This window comes from Streptopelia decaocto (genome assembly GCF_964273445.1).
Source record: "Streptopelia decaocto genome assembly, chromosome: 9".
Classification (NCBI taxonomy): Eukaryota; Metazoa; Chordata; class Aves; order Columbiformes; family Columbidae; genus Streptopelia; species Streptopelia decaocto.
The window spans coordinates 21,769,054-21,793,046 of NC_138664.1; the positions used below are offsets into that span (position 1 = coordinate 21,769,054).

At 47.9% G+C, this 23,993-nt stretch overlaps 1 protein-coding gene and 1 long non-coding RNA gene across 2 annotated transcripts; one reads left to right on the forward strand and one right to left on the reverse strand.

Annotated features, from left to right (window-relative positions):
- Positions 1-5,460: 5,460 nt before the first annotated feature.
- LOC309443853 (alpha-2,8-sialyltransferase 8E-like) lies at positions 5,461-8,501 on the forward strand (the record flags this gene model as incomplete). The annotated part of the gene is made up of 7 exons (XM_082061125.1): positions 5,461-5,591; positions 5,900-5,968; positions 6,147-6,233; positions 6,345-6,579; positions 6,639-6,751; positions 7,000-7,086; positions 8,042-8,501. The coding sequence occupies 7 exons, from the start codon at positions 5,461-5,463 to the stop codon at positions 8,499-8,501; spliced, it is 1,182 nt and encodes a 393-aa protein (XP_081917251.1).
- Positions 8,502-12,152: 3,651 nt separating this feature from the next.
- Positions 12,153-18,830, reverse strand: LOC309443777. Its single transcript, XR_014184857.1, has 3 exons — positions 18,680-18,830; positions 14,526-14,693; positions 12,153-14,425 (listed from the first exon to the last, which is right to left on the reverse strand). It is a non-coding gene; the product is annotated as an uncharacterized lncRNA (long non-coding RNA).
- Between the last annotated feature and the right edge of the window lie 5,163 nt (positions 18,831-23,993).

Sequence of the window (23,993 nt, forward strand, 5' to 3'; positions counted from 1 at the left end):
CTGTGACAACAATATTTTTTATCTTTATAGAAGCAGTTTTGATGGAGGGTGTAGACCAACTTGAACTCTGCGGCACCTCCAGCCTAGCTGAACTCTCACTCTCTATGTTGTTTGGTTCCACTTACAGAGCCCCATACCTATTGTGCAAGGGAACCTGGGAAGGTGGGGGAGTCACAGCAGAGACCCTCCTGCTGCGCCAGGCAGGAACATACTGCCATTGCCCCCTATCCCTTGAGTCACTATATTCTGCCATGCAGCAAGAAGATAGGGAGTCTTCTGTATCATGCGCCCTGTCTACCTGCTGGGCCTTTCTCAAGGAAGGTCAGGTGTGACTCCACTGCTCTATCTCCCTCTCACACTCCCCGATACTCTTCAACCTACTCCTCCGCCCGGAGCTCTGTCACTAAGCCGAGGAGTTCCTCTCCCTGGACACATCCCACAGGGGTGCTTGCTGCTGCCATCCAAGAGCAGGGCTCACCCCGCAGCCTGGCACCAGGGCCTTCCCACCACATCTCCGTCTGGGCAGCTGCATCACTTGTGGTAGGTGCCGAGTTTACAGAGGCCATGGTTTTCTGCCAGCTGGATACCATTACTCCCTGGTCAAGCTGACAGAGCTTCTCCACCCTTCCTGCATGCCCTTCTGCATGAACTGCCCCACCATGTTCTGTTTTCCTGCTTTATTGGTGGCACTCCTCTTTGCTGGCACTCCCTGAGTTGCTTTTTATAGGTGTGGGGGATGGTCAGCATTGTTTTGGCAATGCCCGGGTCTCATCAGTGTCTCCAGCGAGAGCTGCTGGCTCCTGACAGGTCACTTCACTGCTCCTGGTATTTTCCTGCCTCAGGAAAACCCTCATTGCACCAAGATCTGCTGCTCCACTGCAGACCAGGTTGGCTCTGGAGCAGCATATAACCATACAGGCCAATAACCCTAAGGGTCATTAAACCAATATGGTGCTAACCCTAGGGGACACTGACCATGAGGGTCCATAGGCCTAGAAGCCCATAACTCTTTGTGGCATTAATCATAGGGGCCCGTAACCCTAGAGGCCACTAAAACAAGGGGTCCATAAGCACTCAAGGAGGGCAGGCTGTTGCATGGCAGAGTAGCAACATGGAGCCACCTGGGCAGAAGGTGCTGAGCCAGAGCATGGCAGGGTCTGCTCCTCTGCACAGGGACACTAATGCAGATGACATGGCTGTGGTCATTGTCCTGTGGTGCCATCCCAGTGGGAGGTGGAGGCCAGGCTCCTCAGGACCACAACTCCTTTGGGGCTGCCATGTCCTCCTCCTGACAGGAGCATGTTGAAGAGTAGTGTCTCCTTGCTTTGCTAGGCCCCTTGTCCTGCTCCCCTCCACAGCCAGGCCTCCTTGGGTCCCATACTGTTTTCTTGATGGTGGTTTTCTTCAGTCCTCCAGACTCAGAAGGTCATCCTCCACTGTGGCAAAGCTCTCTTCCTCCTCCTGAAGGAACAGCTTCCCAAAGAGCTGTCTCTCACCAACTCCCATCATGGCATCCTGGGGCACTTCCCAGAGAAGGTTGCCCTTTTCCATACTCAAGTGGACTTTAGTCTGACAGTGCCACCAGACCATGGCTGCTGACATATATGTGGGATTGTCTGTCTCCACTCTACCCAAGCCCCACCTGACAGCATAAGTTCCAGGGTCCTTGTTTGCCTTGTCAGGCATAGGCCAGCTTCAGGCCCAGGAAGTAAGGGATGTCTCTTCTAAAGACATGTTCATGGTAAGCACCAACCCTGAAGTGTGACAGAGTGGTTATGGTTGCTCTCAGCAGCAATGCCATGACCTGAGATCACCATGACCAGGCCCTGAGACATGCGGCTTGAATCCCCCATGCCTAGGATTTTCCAAAAGGTATTTAAAGCACAACTCTCCCACACACTGATGAGCACATGATTTCTTCCTGACAAGTTTGGATCCAATTTGTTGAAGACCATGAGCTTCTGTAGGAAGGGAACATGCAGAAGTGTGCAGATGCCTGCATGGATTAGAACACAAGGTCACTGTACCCACAGCGCCCTAACAGCTGCCCAGGTGATCACAGCTCCAGAAGCTGTTGTCTCAGTACACTGGGAGATACATGGATGAGGAGGTTCAGCTGGCTGATGCAGAAAGCCTTTTGTGAATCCCACCCATTTTGCTGGGCTTTTTGTTTGATAGTGTCAGTCACAGGAAGGAGCAGCAAGGAAGCCTTTGTAAGTGCAAGGGCTTGAGCACTTGGTGGAGCTTGATTCTGTAGGGACATTCCAGTTTCCACAGGCTGTTGAGAAGTTTTGGGAATCGTAGGTCCAGGCGCGGTTTGCTCCAGTCAGCCTCTGTGCTAAGCCCAGCAGACAGCTCCCCTCCCAGCTCTGCAGCAGGATTTTGAGGTCCTGGCTATACACTCGGGACTCTCGTCTTCCTGTGTGCGTGTTGTCTCGTGCAGCAGCTGTTTGCAAAACACTCCCAACAGCTGGACAAGACACCTTCTATGTACAACAGCACGCACAATGTACAAAAATCAGGCCAAGAAAGGCTTTTGATCTGGACATAATTGCACCAAACACTGACTGTCAGGAAGACTTATCACAGTTCACAGGTGATTCTTAAGAAACGAGTGAATCATTCCACCAGAAGGAAATCATCAGATCTCCTCCCCCAGAGAGGGCAGTTCCAGATTGTTTGAAGGTTGAGCTGCGGCAAAACTCTATCGGCACAGGTATGAGTGTATTTGGAGCCTGCTTCGGGATCAAACAGATGTGCCTCACGGACGTTTTGGCCTAAAAGGTACGTGAACTTTAGCTTTCTTGGGTATAGAGTTCATATCTTTTTATTTTATAGAAAAGGCTATTTTAACCTTGCAGTTTTGGAGTGGGAAACTGAACCATGAATTTCAGTTTTCTAGTCTGTTGTTATATAATTAGTGCTAAACCTTTGTGCACTGCTTGAATTGGGTTTCAGCAGCTGTCACTTTTAAGAGATGACAATATGTTTATGCAGACCAAGGGCCTTAAAGAGAATACTACTCTCATTTGAAAAGATCTGTTACTCAGGTAAATAAAAAAAACCAAAACAAAATGAAACAAACAAACAGAAAAACCAAACCAAAACAAAAACAAACAAACAACAAAAAACCCAAACCAAACAAAACAAAAACCTGAACATAAGTAGTTCAATAACCCCCTGCCCCCATAAAATAAACCTAAGTAACAGGAAGTGCACTTCTTGATTTATAGGAATACAAATGTTTTGTTTGTATTTTGCCCAGGGCTGGATTGGTCTGGCTCCAGCTATGGGAGATAAAGTCTATAGTTGAGCAATAATGGTAAGAAATAGCTTTTGTTTTCCCTGTGAACAGGTCACTGATGATCGCATCACAGTCCTGATAAATCTAAAGCTTCTACCTTCATAGAACCATAGAATCATACAATCAAAGATTCATACAATCATAGAACTGTTTGGGTTGGAAGGAACCATCAAAGACCATCTAGTTCCAGCCCCCTGCCATGAGCAGGGACATAGATCAGGCTGCTCAAAGCCCCATCCAACCTGACCTTGAATGTTTCCAGTGATGGGCAACCTGTTACAGATTCTCATCACCTTCAGCATAAAATATTTGTTCCTTATGTCCAATCTGAATCAACTGCCTTTCAGTTTAAAACCATTGCCCTTTGTCTTGTCACTACAAGCCCTAGTAAAAAATCTTACTCCACCTTCGTTACAAGCCCCCTTTAAGTATTAAAATGCCACAATAAGGTCTTCCCAGAGCCTTTTCTTCTCCAGTCTGAACAACCTCAAGTGTCTCAGCTGTTCTTCATACAAGAGGTGTTTCAACCCTCTGACCATTTTTGTGGCCTCCTCTGGACACCTCTATGAGGTTCATATTTTTCTTGTACCAGGGGCCTCAGAACTGGATGCAGTACTCCAGATGGAGTCTCACAAGAGAGGAGAGAATCACCTCCTTTGACCTGCTGGCCGAGCTTCTGTATATGCAGGCCAGCATACAATTGGCTTTCTCAGCTGCAGGTGCACATTGCCAGCTCATGTCCAATTTTCATCCACCAGTATCCTCAAGTACTTTTCTACTGGTCTTCTCTCAAACCCTTCTTCACCCTCCAGTCTGTGCTGATACCGGGGGTTGCCCTGCAGGACCTTGCACTTGGTCTTGTTGAACTTGTTCACATGGATTCACTTCTCAAGCCTGTCAAGGTCCCTCTGGATGGCATCCCTTCACTTGATATAATCTGCAAACTGCACCACTCATCTTGGTGTCATCTGCAAACTTGATAGTGCACTCAATCGCGCTGTGTCAATGATGAAGATATTCAATAGTATTCTTCCCAGTACGGACACTTGAGGGACACCACTCTTTAGAGCACTCCACTTGGACGTTGTGCCACTGACTGTAACTCTTCGGATGCAGTCATCCATCTATTTCCTTATCCATCTAATATTCCATCCATCAAATCCATATCTCTCCACTTTAGCGGACAAATGTTATGGGGGACTGTATCTTTACCCAAACCTTCAAAACTTCCACTGGAAAAATTTGGATTAAGCTAACTCAGCATCATGTAAACAGAGATGAAAAATAGCAAACTCGGAGGCAAAACTCCAAAAGGAATGACAACAAAGCTCTGCTTCTTCCTTCCCTTCTCTGCTGCACCTTCTGGTCATGCCACTGTTTGGAGAGAGACAGAACAATTAATCCTCAGCCAAGCATGGGAAGGTGGTGATGTGAGCAAACAGTGGTGTGCTTTAGAAAATTCTGAAAAACCTCTCTTACCCACCCCAGATAAAGGTGTGCCTCTGAATAAACATGCTGATCTGTGCCACGTCTGTTTTGATATAGAGCTGACGTGACTGAGGTGACTGCATGCAAACAAGTTCAACACAGGACACAGCATTCCAGGGCAAAGTCTCACAGCTGACATGAGCAGGATGCGCTGCAGTTCTGTGCTCATGACTTAAGCATCACTGGTGCTGGTCACGGCCCCTGATGTGCAGGGGAGTAAAGCAAATGAGGTGAAAACCTTCCTTCTTTCCAACATAAATGAGGCAACTTGTGTGCAGGAAATTTCATCTAACTGCTAGAGAGATGAGACGGAGAAAGTGTCAGGGAGTGGAGCCAAGGACGTGGAAGAATACCAGTGGAATCATTGCCCTGGAATAGCTTCAGAGGAGAGGGAGTAATACAGATTGGTATTGGTCCACGGTGCCTTCCAATAGGGTCCAGTGGGATCCACTGACAACCCCATGGAATGCTTCAGCATAGCCCAAAGGAAATGAGTTCCCTACTATCCCTTGTATAGGAGTTTTGTTGTTTTTTTTTTTTTTTTTTCAGGGAGTTAAGGCAAACTTTCAATGAGGGCCAGTGCCAGAGAAGCCCTGGGCTGGGTATTTACACAGACTAGCTCACATGTGGACTTTCCTCATTTCTTCTGCTCTCAGGCGTTCTCCAAAATGCCAAACAGCATCATCAAGGAGGAGTATGTGAGGCAAGGACTGCTGAAGATGCACAAGCTATGGCTCACATTGCTACCTGTAGCTGCAGTCTCACTTGTCTATATGTACTTTCTGGTGTTGAATGATAGGTGAGTGAGGGATGGGGTGGAGGAACTGTGTCCCTTCAGTCCTGGAAGGAGGTAGGAACACAGAGGGTCGCTCCAGGAGGCCTCCATGGGAGGAATAAATAGGGTAGGAGTGGAGATGGTGTAGAGAACAGATGCAGTGGTGCTAGTTTCAGACGGATATTGCAGGGTGGGAGAGGTTGCAGGCAGGGCCATGACATGGCCAAGGGGAGACACTGCATATATGGGATTGTTGGGGCGGAGTGATGGCAGAAAGCTGTGTGAGGATGTTATTCTGGCTCAGTTTAAGCCTTTGTTTTTGTTTTTTTCAGGCCTGACATTGAGGTTCCAGAAGCAGAAGCATGTCAAAGATTGTTGAGCAACCTAACACAACCTCAGAAGTGAGAGCCATGGCCACAAGTGTGCTAGGCAGTGGCAGACAGGCAACTGGCTAAACTACGTCACCTGGTGGCCTCAGTGAAGGTCCAGGGAGTGGGAAGGGATGCAACAGAGAATCATTTGTTTGCAATAAGTCTTTGTGAGAGCATTCAAGTTGCTTACAAGCTCTTTCTGTCCTAGGGTGAATCAGGGCTGGAGCCTGAGACACGTGAAGTTAATGCAGAACTGCCACTGGAAGTTCAACAGTACTGCTTTGGCCCAGTACAGGTGATGCCCTCTCCTCATTCTCATCCATCTCTCCTCTTTTATCCTGTTTCAGTCCCACTTCATCCCATCCCCAGACCTCTGCTCACTGTCTTCTACTCCTCCTCCTCACAGGGCAGAGCTTGGGCGCTGCTGCAATGCCTCAGCCTGGCTGGCTGTGACACAAGACAACACACCACTGGGGTCTGAGATTGTCTATGATGCCTATCCCTCAAAGCGATTGAAAGTTAGCAGTGGCTTGCTGGAGATCTTGCCAGAGGTAGAAGTGCTCTTTGATGAGGAATACAACTCACAATCTGCACGCTTTTCTCTCATACACCCTGAAATGTATCAGGTTGGAGGATTTGGGGTAGGTCTTTACTGTAATTCTGTAATAATGAGTGAATTTCTACATGCGTTTTTTTATAGAAATCCCCCTTTCAAGAGTCTCCCTACAAAACCTGTGCTGTAGTGGGAAATGGAGGAATCCTCAGGAACAGTAGCTGTGGCTCTAAAATTGATGGGCACGAGTTTGTAATCAGGTAATTGCTGCCAGACTGCCCAGGAGTGACGCAGGAGACCAGTGGGAGGAGGTGGTGTTCATGGGAATAGGGGGAGGGCAGAGAAAATGGAGAAAGAGGAAATGCTCTGAGCGTGGTTGAAGTTGAGGGGCTGGAAAAAATGGTGGGGTGTACCCGACCTGGGTAACATCACAGAGGAATGGGTAAGCTCTCAGGATATCATGGAGCATTATTTGTCATAGGCTTCCTTTGCTTATCACCTCAATCAGGTTTAACTTGCCTTCTGTGGACTTCCCTGAGGATGTGGGCAAAAAATCAAGCATTGTCACTGTGAATCCTAGTATCCTTCATAAAAGGTAATAGGTGTGGTAATAAAAATGGAGGAGGCGACTCCTCACTGTGTGTTCTTGAAACAGCAATCTCTTTTGCTTCTGCTCTGTGTCCCAGAAAACAGACAGGCCTTGCCTACCACACAAGGCCTGTACAAAAAAAAGCTATTGGCATCTACTGCCATGAGATGCTCCCCTACGTGCAGCGGTATACAGGGGGATACTTCAAGTCTTGGAATTGTTTGGGGAAGACTTTGTTCAAGACTTGGTTGCTGCTGATTGATTTAGCTTACTGCTAGAGATTAATGGCATTTCCAGTCTTTCCAGTGAGCTGATCCTCTCAAGGGTGATATCAAGACAGGCAAAGGGGCTCAGCTGTATTCTGTACCACTGCTGTCAGGAGGAGCTCTGATGGGAACTATTTAATATCATTCTGATCCTAGCTGCATAAATGCTCTTTATGTTCAGTGGAGAAAATAGGTACTCCTTGTCCTACAGCAAACATCTAAAATTAAAATAAGACAGGTCAGTTGTGATCTAGCTGTGCTTGTTTCCCTCCACTGACTAGAAAGTACATTTAGACAATTAGCTCAGATGTAGATATCTATGTAGTACATCTTTAAAGGCAGGTGGCATTAATTCTTTCATAGTCCTCTGCTCCACCATTATGAGACATCATTCTCCATGAATTGTGAGCTGTGAAGCCACGAAAGTTTAAAATTTGAAGACATCTTCGTAGCCTTTTAGCCAACTAGTTACTAGCAAACCTTCTGGATATTTTCAAGCAGCTTTCTCTGGTCTGTGTTAGCTGCACCTGAGAATCTTGAATTCAGATCACCCACGAAATGCAGAGAAGGGCAAAATGGAGGTAAAGAGTAGGACTGATATTTCACTGCTGCAGGGCAGAGTAGCACAAGAAGGGCAGGAGGGCATGAGGATGGGGTTGGCACAGGGTGATGGTCCCACATCTCTTGCCTCACAGGTTTCATGGTCTGAATGGTCGACGCCTGCCATTTGTGAAGGCAGCAGCTTCCTATGGAAAGACTTGGTTCCTCATCCCAGCTTTCTCCTACCCTGGTAACAGTGAGGCTTCTTATCGAGCCCTCTATGCCCTACAGGACTCTGCCTCCCAGTCACATACCTTCTTCTTCCACCCTCAGTACCTGAGTGGTCTAAGCAAGTACTGGCATGACCACGGTTTTCATACGCCTCGCCTCTCCTCAGGTTTCATGCTGGTGAACGCTGCTCTGGAGTTGTGCCAACACATTACACTCTATGGATTCTGGCCCTTCTCTTTGCATCCTGATGGCCATTCCCTGCCCCATCATTACTATGACAATGTGCTTCCCAACAGCAGGGTGCACATCATGCCCAAAGAGTTCACTTACTATGTGGATATGCACTTCCATGGTGTGCTGCAGCTGCATCTGGGGCGGTGCTAAGGGGTCAAGTCAAAGATAAAGCAAAACGGAGTCTAAAGAACAGAGTTCCTGCTGTTATTATCCATCTGGGATCTTCTGAAGGGAACGTATAGACCTAGATGCAAACCTAGAGACTCTGAGGATAAAAAATATGCCTCCTTCTCTTTTCCACACTGTTCCAGTAGAAGGTCACCGTTCAGTAAGTAGCATTAGCATCAGATCATTTTTCTGTTCATTAACTGAAAATCACTAATTGTCAGCTGTTAGTGCTTAATGCATAATTAGATTCCCAATAAATAACTTCCTTTCTTGCCAATAGTATGTATTTATTAACTGCATTTCAGCATTTGAGCACCCCATCTCAAAAGCCTTAATTTCTCTAACACCATTTGTCAATAAACTAAGTGCTTATCACATTTTTATTACTCTTTGTTAATCTCTGTTTGCTGTAATCAGATTCACTTCACTGATTCTTTTATTTAGTTATCAGCATTAGGCATAAAGCACGAAGTTCCGCATATTTGTCAGAGCTACGTAGTTAATGTTCATTCACGCCTTTGAAGTTCAGAGTTAAATCAGCCAGTCCTCACGGCTGCGTGGCTCGCCCGCTGGGCCACTGACTGGGCATGGGGCCCAGGCTGGAAGGATCAGCTGCAGGCATCAGTGCCCATGAGACATGAAGCAATGTCTCTTTCCCCAGGGCATGAATGAACACCAAATCCCTCCCACGCTGTGGGTGGCTGCCAGCTGATATAGGCAGTTGTTATATATTAGCATATGTATGCTCCTCTTATGTTTAGGAAGTAACCACTATAGATTTACAAAGGGAGAAATCATGCCTCATGCAACTGATAGCCTTCTGCAAGGAGGTGACTGCCCTGGTGGATGAGACGAGCGAGGTGGATACTGTTTATCAGGCTGTTAAGAAGGGTTTCAGCACTGTTTCCCATAACCACCGATGAACCGATGAAGTGCAGGCTAGACCACCAGACAGTGGAGTGCAAACCAGCTGAATGGCCAAGCTCACAACGTCATCAGTGGCATGAAGCTCAGCGCAGGCCAGTCAGCAGCCAGCAGTGGTGTACCCCGTACGGAGGCCAGTGCTATTTAACATTTTCATTAATGATCTGCATGATTGGACAGGGTGCAGCCACAGCAATTTTGCAGATGATACACAGCTGGAAGGACTAGTTAATACACTGGACAAGTTTTACTGCTGTTCACCTTGGCCTGCTGCCATCCAGAGGGACCCTGGCACGCTGGAGAAATGGGCTGAGGGGAACCTAATGAAATTCAACCATGGGAAATGCAAAGTCCTGTAGTTAGGGGGTTAAGTTTTTTGAGATGCTAACAATTAATTGCTTGAGGATGCCAGAGAAAACTCACTGGCTTGAAGAGCTCTAAAATATTATGAGAAAAAGGTGAAGAAATGGGAATCTTTGTCCCCATGAGAGCTGGGAGCTGACGTTTCTCCACCTGACTAACAAAGACTTTGGTTGTCTTACTGGGGCACTGGGCATATCAATGCTTATCCTCATTGCTTTTTGCTATTTGGTGAGTGCAATAGCCAGGGAATAATTTCTGAGTACACATCAGTTATCTGCATCCTGCCTGAAGTATCTCTTGGTGCACAGTAAAAGTAAACCAAAATAATTATCTTGAAAGAAATGGCCATAACGGAGCAAACCCAAAGCAGGCATGATTGTGTCCTGATTCTTATGCCCGTGAGAAGGACAGAGGGGATGAGTTGTGGGGAAGGTGTTATAGAAACACAGATTCCCGTCAGTGGGAAGGGACCTCCACAAGACTCTGGTGCAACCCCTTGCTTGAAGCAAGAGGGTGAATGATTGGTAGAGAGATCGGTCAGAATTATCAGTCCCCACCAATATTACTGCATTAAGTTTCGGACCCTTGTGGGAATCTCTAAAGAACTGATAACGTACATTTTCTATACTGTATTGCATATACACATGTATGTTATTATTCCTGTGCCTTATAGCATGCTGAAAAGGCCTCTCAGCTGAACAGTCACTGAGAAACTAGAGCAGCAGCAGGGACATGAATCTTTCAAACACCCAGCTCTGTCTGGTTCCAGACTTCCCATGTCTCCATTTTATACAGGTGCTTCCAATCCATACTAGTAATGATAGTACGATCATTTCAGAGTTCTACTTAGTGGCATGGGCTCTCCCTCCACAGCTCTCCCTGCTGGGTTGCAAGGACTCCCTTTGTCATGTGCTCAGCTTCCATCTCCAGGTTGGGATGACGCAGCTTGCTCAGCTGCAGGAAACTTTTTGTGAGCAGGTCCCAGGGCCGGTGGCTGTGAGGCTGGTGATGCTATGGGCAGCTAGGACGTGGGCTTTTCTGGAGGGAACCTTTTTGGCTCAGAGGGTGACCAGTGAAGCTGGAAAGCAGCATGTTTGTGGTACCTCTGGCTTGCTGAAGCAGAAAGCAGGCACTGGACGGGTGGGGAACGGTGAGAAGAAACAAAAGTGGCTGCACAGTGATTTGGGAGCAACCGCAGGCATTACACCTGCAAACCCCTAGGGGAGATTCTCCATGGGCCAGTTGAGGCACACAGGAGGTGAGCTGAATCCCTGCTTTCTTATGCCTGGCCTACCTCCGAAATGGGAGTGGGACCAGCATTCCTACCATCCAGGAGCTTATTTCAAGGTGGAGGGGTGCACACTACATGTAATGAGAGGGCATTTGTACGTTTGTTAACTATTCTGTGTATGATACCCAAAGCATGCTGGAACAAGACCAGACTGCCAAATCTCTTCAGCTTGTACCTCTTTACCTTGGTTATCAGGACAGGTAAGGAGGAGCAGAACGAGGAACCCTGGACATGTCAATGCGCTGCATTAACAACAACTGCCTGGGCAGAAGCAGAATGTATTATTTTGTAGTCCTGCCTTTTCCTTGAGATTTTACAGAGTCATTAATTTGCTGGACTATCTCTGCCCACCCCAAACAATGGCATCTCCTTCCCTGAGCAGGACCACTCTGTCCTATCAGGAGCAGCTCTGGGCCAAGAGGCAGTTCCGCTCTGCCCCATGCCTCCCCTTGGCCTCCTGATTCCCCAGCTTTTGGGACTGAAAGCTGCTTTGCCTCCTTTACAGATGCCATTCCTTACAACAAATGCAGCAACTCCTCAAGACCTGAAGAGCATAAAGACCTAGATTATTTCACTTGTTGGCCTGGAAGTAAACTGTGGAATGAATGAGTGTTCATCTACCTTCCCCAGCCAGAGGCATTCTGTAAAACTGAGTGGCAGGTAAGCTGGGGAACAAAGATGCCGTGTGCCCTACGATGGCAGCTCTCACCACGTCTGGCTCACCTGTCAGCCCAGCTGTGCTGGACAAAGGAAAAATGGGCTTCCCCCCTAGATTTTCCATCTGTGGGTTCTTTGTGCAGGGGTTTGTCCCTTGGCAGGACTTCATGTACAGATTTTTATGGTTTCAGTCCTGTTTTCTTGAAGACCCTGCTGCCTCTGTGGCACCCCAGTGGAGAAGAGGACTGGGAGCTGGGTAAGGACAATGGAAGTCTCTTTTTGGGGTTGTTGTGGTTTAACCCCAGCTGGCAACCAAGTGCCACAGAGCCACTCACTCACCTGCCCCCCAGTCCCAATGAGGGGAAAAAAAAAAAGCGCCAAACACATGGGGTGAGGTAAAGACATTTAATTAGGACAGTAGAGAAAATAATAATAATAAAAGAATATACACAACAAGCAATGCACAATGCAGTTGCTAACCACCTGTGACTGATAACCAACCCATCCCCAAGCAATGATGGTCACCCTGGCCAATTGCCCCAGTTTATATACTGAGCATAACATTATATGGTGTGGAATATCCCTTTGGCTGGTTTGGGTCAGCTGTCCTGGCTATGCCTCTTCCCAGCTTTTGTGCACCTCCTCATTGGCAGAGTGTGGGAAGCTGAAAAGTCCTTGACTGCTCAGCAACAACCAAACACATCAGTGTATTATCAATACTAGTCTCATACTAAATCCAAACCACAGCATTATGCCAACTACTAGGAAGAAAATTAACCCTATTCCAGCCAAAACCCGGACAGGGGTCAAGGATAAGTTTTTGAACCTTTTGGCCCCTCTGAGAGTTGTCATCTTCTGTCTCTAGGGCTCCAGTTCCTATGCATGACAATTCAAACCTCTGGAGAAATCGGTGGGAAAGGACCTGTTTCCAGAAACAGGACTGCTGGGGAGAGGTCATGCTATGAAGTGTCATTATATCTAGTGCAGTTAAGGTCTGAATGTTCAGGTGTGTTTAACACGGTTGCACAGACAACGGATGTACTGCTTGTGTGTGGTGGTTGCTCATTGCCTGTAGATTTGCACGCCACCCTCACTGGTGGCTGACGTGTTTCCTTCTCAGAAGCAAAGTAGAAGCTGTGATTTGGAGGAGGTGACATCTTGGTGCTTTCCTGGAGCTCCACAAAGTGTGTTTCAAGCTGGGGAGAAAACTGTGCCCAGCTGCCTAGATGTGGTGTGTACCCCAAGCCAATACCAGCTTCACAGTGACACCCTGGGCAGGAAATGGCAAAGTGCCAATGACTGAGATATACCCCTTGTCATGGGATCTGTCCCCAGGTCTCTTGGAAGGAAAGAACTTACTGTCAAGATAAACACCACTGGCTGCAAACGAACTCTCCACATAGCTAAGTGGGGGGAGGGAAGGGAGCAGATTATGGAGATGTTAGGAACTTGCTGTTTAACAGATTGTGCCAGAAATCAGCCCAGGTGTGGGTTGGCCTTTGCCCAGCCCTGGTTAGCAACACCCAGTGGTACAGTGGGTCTTTCTTTCCCTGAGTTAGTCCCCCTGTCATGTTTCCTGGCTATTAACTCACTGGTTGTAGTGGTGCTGGGGTTGATGATGGAGAGGCACGTCTGAGCATGTCCCCTAGGCTGAGCCCCTGGCCTTGAAAGCAGCAGCCCTGAGAAAAGGAGGATGTGCTGGCCACAGCCTGAGCTGGGAAGAGGCCTGACAGCACTTGCTGAGGGATTGTTTGAGCCAGCCTTCTCATGTTGGGAGACAAATCACTGCAGTGGTGGGAAGGAGCTGCAGGCATCAGTGGGACAGTTCTGTGTTACGGGCAAAAAGGTGATGACTTGGGGACAAGGGAGAGGTGTGGAAGATGTTAGAGGCAGTCCTTTACACAGGACAGTTTGGTCTAGGGCCCAGATATGCCCCCTTTGATTTGGTGCAGGCAGGACAGAGGAGATAGAATAACAGGCTGTAAGTCACACAAACAAAACAAAACTCATCTGACCATAGTGGCATCAGCAACTGCTTCCCACACCAGGAGTGGGACCTGGGCTGTCTGGGTGAGAAACAAGAATTCTCACTGCTGGACCCCATGCAAAGGGGTAAGGTGTGTCAGGAGGAATGCCAGAAACCCCCCTTCGAGGAATGCCCTGCCTGCCTCTTGCCTACCTTGAAATCCTCCTGGGCCACTGAGAGCTTGGGTATCTCTCCTGGGGCCCCAGGTACGAGGCAGCACTTATAGCTGGGGTAAGGGAGTGGACAGAGAAGGTGCAGAGCTGTGTGAGGAGGTGCTCCTCTTTACAGCTGCTCCAGTTTTGGGCTCTGTTTTACTAGGCCAGTGCTCTAAGCACTGAGCTATAAGGCCCACCCCTGTAGTGAACTGGAGGCGGTGTCAGGGGTGATGGTGGTGTAGACAGCAATCCCAGAGCCAGTATTGCTTCTCATTTTCTGCCTCCTCAGTGTTCACTGCAATGGGGGCCATGGACACTTCCACACTGAGAGCATGGGGCCCTGTTTTACCTTTCCTGCCCAGGTGCCTGAAAGCCATGAGGCTCTGGTTCTCAGTGCAGACCCAGGCAGTGTGACTGCAAGCCCTGCCCCATCAATGAGGGACCAGTCCTGCGAGCACAGGCAGCTCACTAAAAATAGAGACATTAAAGACTAAAAGGGAGAGAAAACAAGGAAAGGCAAAAAGTCATTTTAAGCAAACTGTCCCAATGCGTTAAAATGCAAGAAGGAAAAACATGAGAAGGGTACAAACCTGTGGTCTTAGTGCTGCAGGTCTATCCAAAGTATCTAGTCTGCATTTGCTTTACTGACACCTCTCCCATTTCAGAAGAGGCACCTAAGGATCGCAGGCACTGGCCCAGGAAGGAGCAGGGCTGGAATGTTTTTCTGGGTTCAGCCTCAAACCCATGGGTCTCTTAATCTGTAAAAGAAGGAATGTGTCACAAATGATGCAGAGAAGGGAGAGATGCTCCAGACAGCAGGAAGGTAATTTGAATGCCCAGTATGGGAGACTCCACTTATATCCCTGTTTAAGGGGTCCCACCTCCTGTGGGCACTGTGGCTCAGCCAGTATCTGCCAAATAAACAGGGAACCCCAAGAGCAGCACCTGCACTCCAGGCACTCTTGGAAAGCCACACTTCCTGCAGTGGATGTCACTGAAAATGCACTTTTACCTTCACCTGGCCTTGAAATTTATAATTATGAAACTGTTAAAAGAAAACACCTCCAAGTTTAATTGGATGGGAGAAGCCAGGAGGTCTTTTTTCACAACTAAAAAAAGGAACTGATGAGGGCTCCAGCCCTGAGACTCCCAGATTGTCACCGAACCATTGTGGATATTCTCACATGGAAGGCAAGGCCTTGCTCTGGGTGTCCTAGCACAGCACTTAGGAGCCTGTAAGTGAGCAGTGGATGCTTCCCTATGCAATTAAATAAGGTGAGCAAAGGCTGGCCTGGGTGTCTTCAAGCTTTGGCAGCGGTTGTACTCAATATACAGGAAGTTCCAAGTTCACTATGGGACAGAAAATGACTGTGCTAGTGTCCCATACAGTCACAACCATACTGGAACAGAAGGGTAGCCATTGGTTATCCCCCTCGAGATTCCTGAAGTACCAGGCGGTGTTGTTCGAACAAGATTATGTGAATATTGTCACTACTAACATTGTCAATCCAGCTTCTTTCCTCAGTGGGTCTGTTTCCAAGCCTGTGGTCCAGGATCGCTTGGAAACAACAGAAGCTGTTTACTCCAGCAGACGGATTTAAAGAACCAGTCACTGGAGGATGCTGAAGACTCCTGGTTCACTGACAGAAGCAGCTTTGTAAAGCCAGGAGTACGTAAAGCTGGGTTTGCAGTGACAACTACTGACAGGGTAATTGAAGCGAAACCTTTGCCTCCTAGGACTTCTGCCCAGAAAGCTGCACTCACACAAGCTTTAAAGTTATTCAAAGAGAAAAAGATTAATATTTGGACTGATTCCAAGTATGTTTTTAGAGTGGTGCACACCCATGGAGCCATTTGAAAAGAATTAAGTTTATTAACAGCTCGAGGGAAACAGATTAAACACGATAATCCAATTGTTGGAAGCTGTGCTGTTATAGAAAAGTTGCCATCATGCATTTCAAGGAGCATCAAAAGGGAAACACTGATCAGGAAATTGGAAATAAATCGGCAGATTACAGATTATACTGCTAGATAAGCGTCTAAAAAGACAGAGACAGATATGAAGGTAATGTCTCTGATCCCAGATGGCTGTCTCCTTGAACCAACATCAGTAAACTATTCCTTGCAGTATGTTATGGGAAATTGTATTAGAATACAACAAAACTAACTGGGGAGCTGATGCTCTACACCAAGACTTTATTAAAAGGTAAAAGTGAATTTATACACTATTTAGAAACAAGTTAGTCAGCAATGTGAAATATGTCTGGAAAACAATCTTAATACTGTAAATAGGGTACAAATAAGAACAACTGAAAAAGGGAAATGTACCAGGACAATACTGGCAAATACATTTTTCTGAACTCTCTAGAAAAGATGGGTATCAATACTTGCTGGTATTAATGGATCCCTTCTCAGGTTGGCCAGAAGCATTCCCCTGCTGAACTAGTAAAGTCAAAAAAGTAACTAAAGCTTTGTTAAATGAGATCATACCCCGATTTGGGGTACCTGCTGTGATGTCCTCTGACAGAGGCCACATTTCTTGCACAGGTAGTGCAGCATGTCAGCAGTTGCAAACTCCCTACAAGCCTTAAGAAAGTCAGCAGGTAGAAAAGGAAATTAATCATATAATCAAACAGCAGTTAAATAAAATTTGTCAAGAAGCTAATTTGAAGTGGAATCAAGCACCACCTTTAGTACTGCTCAGAATTAGAGTTAAGGCTTGAGTCAAGGAAAACTTAGGCCTTTTCTTTCAAGCCAAGAGATTAAGTTTCTGTTAAAGCTTTTTCAGGTCCACCTTTAGAAGAGAAGTAGAATGGACCATTCCAGGTGTTGCTGATGCCTTTACTGCCATCAAGATTAAAGAGCAACCTGCCTGGATTCACTGTTCAGGAGTGAAGAAAGCAGCAGATAAGAAACAGACATCAGAACCAGGCCTATTGCTTCACGGTTTCCTCAGCATAGATCTTAGTGACTTTAACAAATACTTTTATTCCTAGTCAGCTTTTATACAAGTCTTTAGCGAAAAGTATTATAGCCCAAAATGAACTGAAAGAAATGTCTGCACAGGTCGAATCTGAAAATGCAAAATATCCCTTGTTGGCATTATTGGTGATAATTATAGTCTTGAAAATAGTCTTATATAGTATTGAAATACGAGCAATCACAAATCCTTTTGGGAATAAACTGAAGTATTACGTGAAGTCACAAAAATTATGCATCTTGTGACTTTAATTTTAATTATAATAATTTTTCTACTTGCATTATGCTACAATTTTCTATTTGGTACTACTATCAGATAACAGAGAATTATGCTGTACCAGAACACAAGACGATAATATTTTGTAGATCTATATTGCAAAAGAATTTGCAAATGTATTGAAAAAGAGGGAATTGAAGAAAAGCTGCCAAGTTAACGTATACTGTGATTAAGTTATAAAAGACACACCCATCATTAACCAAGTGACGCGAGATCAATGCTTTCTGACCACCTGCAGAACGGGGGGATATTTTTCTAGTTTTAGATCCTTCTGCATGACGAGAGGGAGATAGAAGATTAAGTGATACATTGTTTAGAAGAGGAGCGCTTAGTTTATATTTAATAATTAAACGGTGTATTGTAAGTAAGAAACTAAACAATTATAACTAATATCATCAATTATTTCTTAGTATAGATGTATTTCATGTAAAAATTTTCAAAAATTGTAATGCATATGTAATAATTATGCTCCAGTCTTTGGAGCACTTATGGAGGATGATCCCCAGTGTTCCCCAGTGCTAAAAAAAATAAAAGAATGCCACTTAACAGTATAATTGACTGTGCTGTTAAGTTTATTTTTTCCCTTCAAATCAACCCCAGGGCTTGTTTGTGTTCAAGCACCCAGCCTGACAGAGGAGCCCAGAACCAGGGATTTGTGGCCAAAAAAAAACATTAAAAACAAGAAAAGGTGCTGAAACCCTTCACCTTTCCCACCTCTGCCTTTAGTAGGGGATTCGTGCAGCAACACAGGGACAGGGTTTGCTGAACAAGCACCACCAAACTGCCCTGGACCCTTCTGCAGCCAGTTGTGCTGCTACAAGGCAAAGGTCACCAAGGTGTTGGGGACCCTCCTCACCGTGAGTGAGGGACACCAGATCCCTCCCGTCACCTCATCCCTGCCGCATGGAGGGTTCACCCCCCAATTCCAAATCAAAGGCAACCGCACCAGATGTCAAGAGGACAAGAACTGATGCTGAAGGAAGAATAGGCTTTTCCCTATGAAGTCTCACAAGCAAAGACACTGAGCTGTGACCACTGGCAGATCTCAAACCAGCAAGGCGGCCTGCTCAGGAGTTACTGTGTTCCTGATTTGGGGGTATTGAGCACTGCGCTGCACAGCGACACCTTCACACCTTTGAGACACTTGGGTTCTGCACGGACTGACAGGTTATAAACCTGGGGAAACTGAGGCCAGCCCGGGATGAGTCGCTCCTCAGCCCCAGAGCCACCTGCTCCCTGACCCCGGGTACCCCCTTGTCCCCCCTCCACAGCCACCCGACGAGCTCTAAGAGCGAGAGCCCAGCGACACCACGACCCCCCGCTTTGATTTTGGGGCCGTTTCCCCCTGTTTTAAGCAAGCCCAGAAGACACCACGCCGCTGCCCGCAGGCACCGCAGAGCCGGGTCCGGCCCAGGCCCCGCCGGGCCCGGCCCCGCAGCTGCTCCCCGGGCCGGGCCCACCCCCGGGGCACCCCCCGCCCGCACTCACGGTGCCGGTGAAGATGTCCTCGCCCTCCGTGTCGCTGTCGGCCCCCCCGAGCGCGTCGCCGCCGTGGGGGTCGGGGAAGGGCAGGGTCGGGGGTCGGCGGGGGAGGGGGAGCGGGAGCCGCAGGCGCCGCCGACGCCATGTCCGCGCTGCCGCCGCTTCCGCCTGCGACAGCCGCGCCGGAAACCGCCGCCGCCGCCTTAACCCGCCGGGGCGGGGCCGGGGGAGCGGACGGCTTTGCGATTGGAGGGGTGCCTCTGCCCGTCCCGCCCTCTCCCGGTAGGAGAGCCAATGAGGGAGGACGTTCTCCTCCGCTGGCAGGCGTCGCTCTGTCCCCATGGAAACGGTCACGAGGCTGGCGAGGGGTGGGAAGCGGGGAGGAGACGGCGGGATGTACCATTGCAGCGGCAAAGAGGGGATGCGGGCCAGCCCAGGCCTGAGCGGACAGAGGGGCCCGAGGGTGGGTGTCACCCACGGGCTGTCACCCTGTGTCCCCTCAGCACCTTGGCGGGGATGGCCATGGAGCCTCAATGCCCCAACCAAGATGGTCGTGGTCCCCTCAACAACCCAACTGAGACAGCTCTGGTCCCCTTAAGACACCAAGATGGCCATGGTCCCCTTGACGCCCCAGTCAACATGGCCACGGTCCCTTCAACAACCCAACTAAGATGTCCATGGACCCCTCAATGTCCCAACCAAGGTGATCACGGTCCCCTCAACGTGGTCCTGCACAGATCTTTCCTTTCCCCGTGGGACAAGCTCTGACCTCACTGTCGTGGTTGAGACGGACAAACGACATGGACCAAATTCTTTCAAGATGAAAGTAATAGGTGCCATTTATTGCTACAAGTGCATTTTTACACAATTCTACCAGTTCATGTGTCTTTTCACTATTGGTTACAAGTTACAGCACTAACATCTCATTGGTTAATTTTTCTATCATCCGTGTTATTCTTCTATCCCCTTCTCTCTCACGGGTACATCTCTCCTCTCTCCGGATACTCCTTTACTCCCATCCTTCTCAAGGGCAAATCTTAATATCTCAAGGCTGATCTCTACTCCCATATTTTCTGTCAAGGATTCCACAGACCCGCTGCAGTTTCCCACACCTCACCCCACCCCATCCCTTCTCTCCCAGCCCTTCCCTCTTCCCTGGGGGTTCATCTCCCCTGTGCCCCAGCTGTGTGTGTCCTCCGATCCCTTCTGAGCACGTTGTCTTCTCCTTCATCCACTGTTATCCTCTCTGCACCCCTTCCCTGCACACTCAGCTCCCCAACATCCCTGACCAGGGATGACCAAGCCCAACAAAGCCCGACAGGGACCAATGGAGCCCGACATTGCCCATAAGGGCCCGACAAACCTGACAGGGATTGACAGAGACCGACAGGGCCTGACAGAGACCAACGGAGTCCAACAAAGCCTGAAAGAGCCTGACAGGGCTCGAAAAGCCCGACAGTTCTCAACATAGTCCAAGAGGACCCTGAAGAGCCTGATAAAGCCTGACAAAGCCTGACAAAGTCCAAACAAGCCTGACAAGGACCGACAAGCCTTGACAAGGGCCCGACAAAGCCCGACAGAGCCAAACAAGGCCTGATAGAGCCTGAGAGAGCCTGAGAAAGACTGACAGGGTTTGACAAAGCTCTACAGAGCCTGACAGAGCCCAACAGGGCCCAACAGGGCCTGACAGAGCTTGACAAGGCCACGCAGTGTCCAATAAATCCTGACAGAGGCCGACAGGGCCAGACAGAACCTCACAGAGCTTGACAGGACCCCACGGAGCCTGGCAGGATTCGGCAAAGATCGACGGAGCCCAAGACGGCCAGACAAAGCCTGACAGAGCCTGACCAAGTCCAATACTGCTTGACAAAGCACTGACAGAGCCCGAAAAAACTCAACAGAACTTGACAGAGCCCGACAGAGCCAGATAAACCTTGACAGAGCCCAATAGTGCCCGACAGAGCCTGCCAGGGCCCAGCAGAGCTCGACAGGGTTCAACAAAGGCCGGCAGAGCCCAAAAGATCATGACAGAGCCCAATAAAGCACGACACAGCCTAACTGTTATAGGAAAATAGGGAATTAGGATTTTAGACCTATATCAGTGTTATAAGCTGTGCTGCTAAGGCTGCAAGTCTCAGCTTGTCTCCTGTATAGCCCTTGTCCAGAACCACGAGCGTGGTTACCTTATGCTTGCTTTGTACCCTTAGACATTGATAAATGCTATTCTTAGGTTTGCTGATTTCTGTACTAGATTGATGAACTATGGATAACAGATGAGACAGGTAGAACTTCAAAGCTAGCCCTGCAACCGAGGACTTTTCGTTCGGTACTTGCCGAAGTGGAACATGAAGAAAGAAGTGAAACCTGCAGACCACTGGGACGGAAGGAACCTGAAGACATCAATAGTGATAGACAGTGATAAATTTTGCTTAGTTGCATAATACCTGTTAGAACCCTATATAATGACTAGCTGTATTGCTGTATGATTGTCACTCTCTGAGGAGGTGATCCAACCCTGCTGTTCCTGCGAATCTTCTACAATAAATACTGCTCAGAGTAACCCACGAGAGTTCGAGTCTCTCTCCACCGCCTTCCTAATAACCTTTTTCACTAACAAAGCGCATAAGAGACTAACAGAGCCAGACATAACCCGATATGGCCCGACAGAGCCTGACAAATCCTGACAGATCCCGACAGAGACTGAAAGGGCTCGACAAACCTGACAAGTGATCACAGAGTCTGACAGAACCTCACAGAGCGATTGCTCCACCGCCCCCCGCATGGTGCCCTTCCCATGCTGTGTGTGTGTTCCTGGAGCTCCGACACCTCCATGCGCTTGGCCAATGAGTGATAGCCCCGCCCCTTCTGTGAATGAGTGGTGGGTCCACCTGCTCTGTGAATGAGCGGTGGCTCTGGCCCCCGTGAACGGGCGGTGGCTCCGCCCCCTCTGGCTTCCCCCTCCCTGGCGCGTTCCCCTCCCTCCCTCGCGCAGAGCTTTTTGGTGGGAAGCGCAGCTTTTTTGGAGGGAAAAAGGGGCAGTTGGGGGGAGAGGGAGGGGACAGTGGGGGGAAAGAGGGTAGGGGTGGACGGTGGAGTGAGGGGACCAATCACAAAGATGGACTGAGGACCAATCCAAAGGGAGGAGCTGAGGGGACCAATCATAATGAGGGACTGATGTGGCCAATCAGAAGGAAGGATTGCAATGAAAACTCACAGAGGAGGAATGGGGGGACCAATCACAAGCGTGGGAGGAGCTGAGGGGACCAATCACAAGGAAGGACTCAGGGGGCCAATTATAATGAGGAAGACCTGAGCGGACCAATCACAACGAAGGACTGAAGGGACCAACCACTAGGGAGTAACCAAGGGGACCAATCACAGTGAGGGACAGAAGGGACCAATCACAACAAGGAACAACTGAGGGGACCAATGAGAATGAAGGACTGAAGGGACCAGTTACAATGAGGGAGGAGCTGAGGGAAACAATCACAATGAGAGAGAAGCTGAGAGGACCAATCACAACCAGGAAGAAAAAAAGGGACCCATCACAATGAGTGACCAACTTGACCAATCAGAAGGGAGGACCCAAGGGGCCCAATACCCAGCCAGCCTGCCCAGGTGTCGCCCACGTCAGCCAATGAGAAGCCACCGGCATCATCTTTATCCCAGAATCCCCTCCAGGAGGCGCCACCTGCCCAATAAACAAGAAGGGGTGTGTGGCCAAAGCATCATGTGACCCCCCGGCCCCACCCCCTTCCTCATCTCTCCACCTCCTCCACAGCCAAACGACCAATGGGAGCAACAGGAGCAGCGCGGCCACGCCCCCGCGCAGCCAGCAAACAATGGGACGAGTGGGAACCAGACTGGGCAGGAACGAAACCACCAATGAGGGGGCGGCCAAAGAAACACTCATTTTCCCGGCATTTTCGCCACTGGACAGTGAGGTTTCGTGAGGGTGAAACTTGGGGTCGTGAGAAGGCGAAAATCAAGGGAAAAGATTAAATGAATTGTCTTGAGAAGGTGAAATTTGTGAGAAAAAGGTGAAATTTGTGGTCGGGGGAAGGTGAAATTTGGGGAGAAAATTAAATTAATTGTCATGAAAAGGTGAAATTTTTGAGAAAAAGATGAAATTTGTGGTTGGGAGAAGGTGAAAATTTTGAGGAAATTAAATTAATCATCACGAGAATGTGAAATTCATCATGAGAGGGTGAAATTTGTTATTGTGAGGAGAAAAAATTTGAGAGAAAATTAAATTAATCTTCATTGGAAAATAAAACTATCATAAAAAGATGAAAATCATGGTCTTGAGGAGACAGAATTTGGGAGAAAATTAAATTAGTTGTCATGAGAAGATGAAATTCATCATGAGCACGAAAAATTTGGGAGAAAATTAAATTATCATGAGAAGTTGAAATTCATCATTGTGAGAAGATGAAATTTGGGAGAAAATTAAATTAATTGTCATGAGAAGATGAAATTCGTCATTGTGAAAAGATGAAATTTGAGAGAAAATTAAATTAATGGTCAAGAGAAGGTGAAATTCATCATGAGAGGGTAAAATTCATCAAGATGAGCAGACAAAATATGGGAGAAAATTAAATTAATCATCATGAAAAGATAAAAATTATCATGAGAAGATGAAATTCATTTTTGTGAGAAGGGTGAAACTTGGCAGAAAAGCAAATTAATGGTCAGGAGAAGATAAAAATCCTCTCAAAAAGCTGAAATTTTCCCATTTTCCCCTATTTTGAGCCCCGAAGACGGAGGTACCACTGACGGTGATGTTGGCCATGTTTCTAGGTGGCCACTCCGGCCACATCCTGCCCATGTTTTCTTCAACAGTGCAGCTGAAGTTCCCGCCGAAGCCCAGAGGGGTGCGGGGGACGTAGAAATGGGAGGAATTCCCCGGATTTTCTGCCACGGAACCTTCTGGGCCTGGCGCCATGTTGGCCCCATTGCGGTAGAAGTGGAAGGTCATGGCGAAGGCAGCCACAAAATGGTGGATTTTGCCCCCCAAATGTTGTGTACTGTCCCCAGAATGCTGGATTTTGCCCCCCAAATGGTGGATATTGTCCTCAAAGTGGTAAATTCTGTCCTGAAACTGTTGGATTTTGTCCAAATACGGTAGATTTTGTCCCCAAAATGGTGGAGGTTGTCCAGGAAATCGTGGATTTTGGCACCAAAATCATGGATATTGGCCCACAAATAGAGGATTTTGGCCCCAAAATGGTGGATTGGGTCCCCAAAATGGTGGATTTTGACCTTAATATAGCCAATTTTGGTGCTAAAATGGGGGATTTTGTTCCCCATATGTTGGATA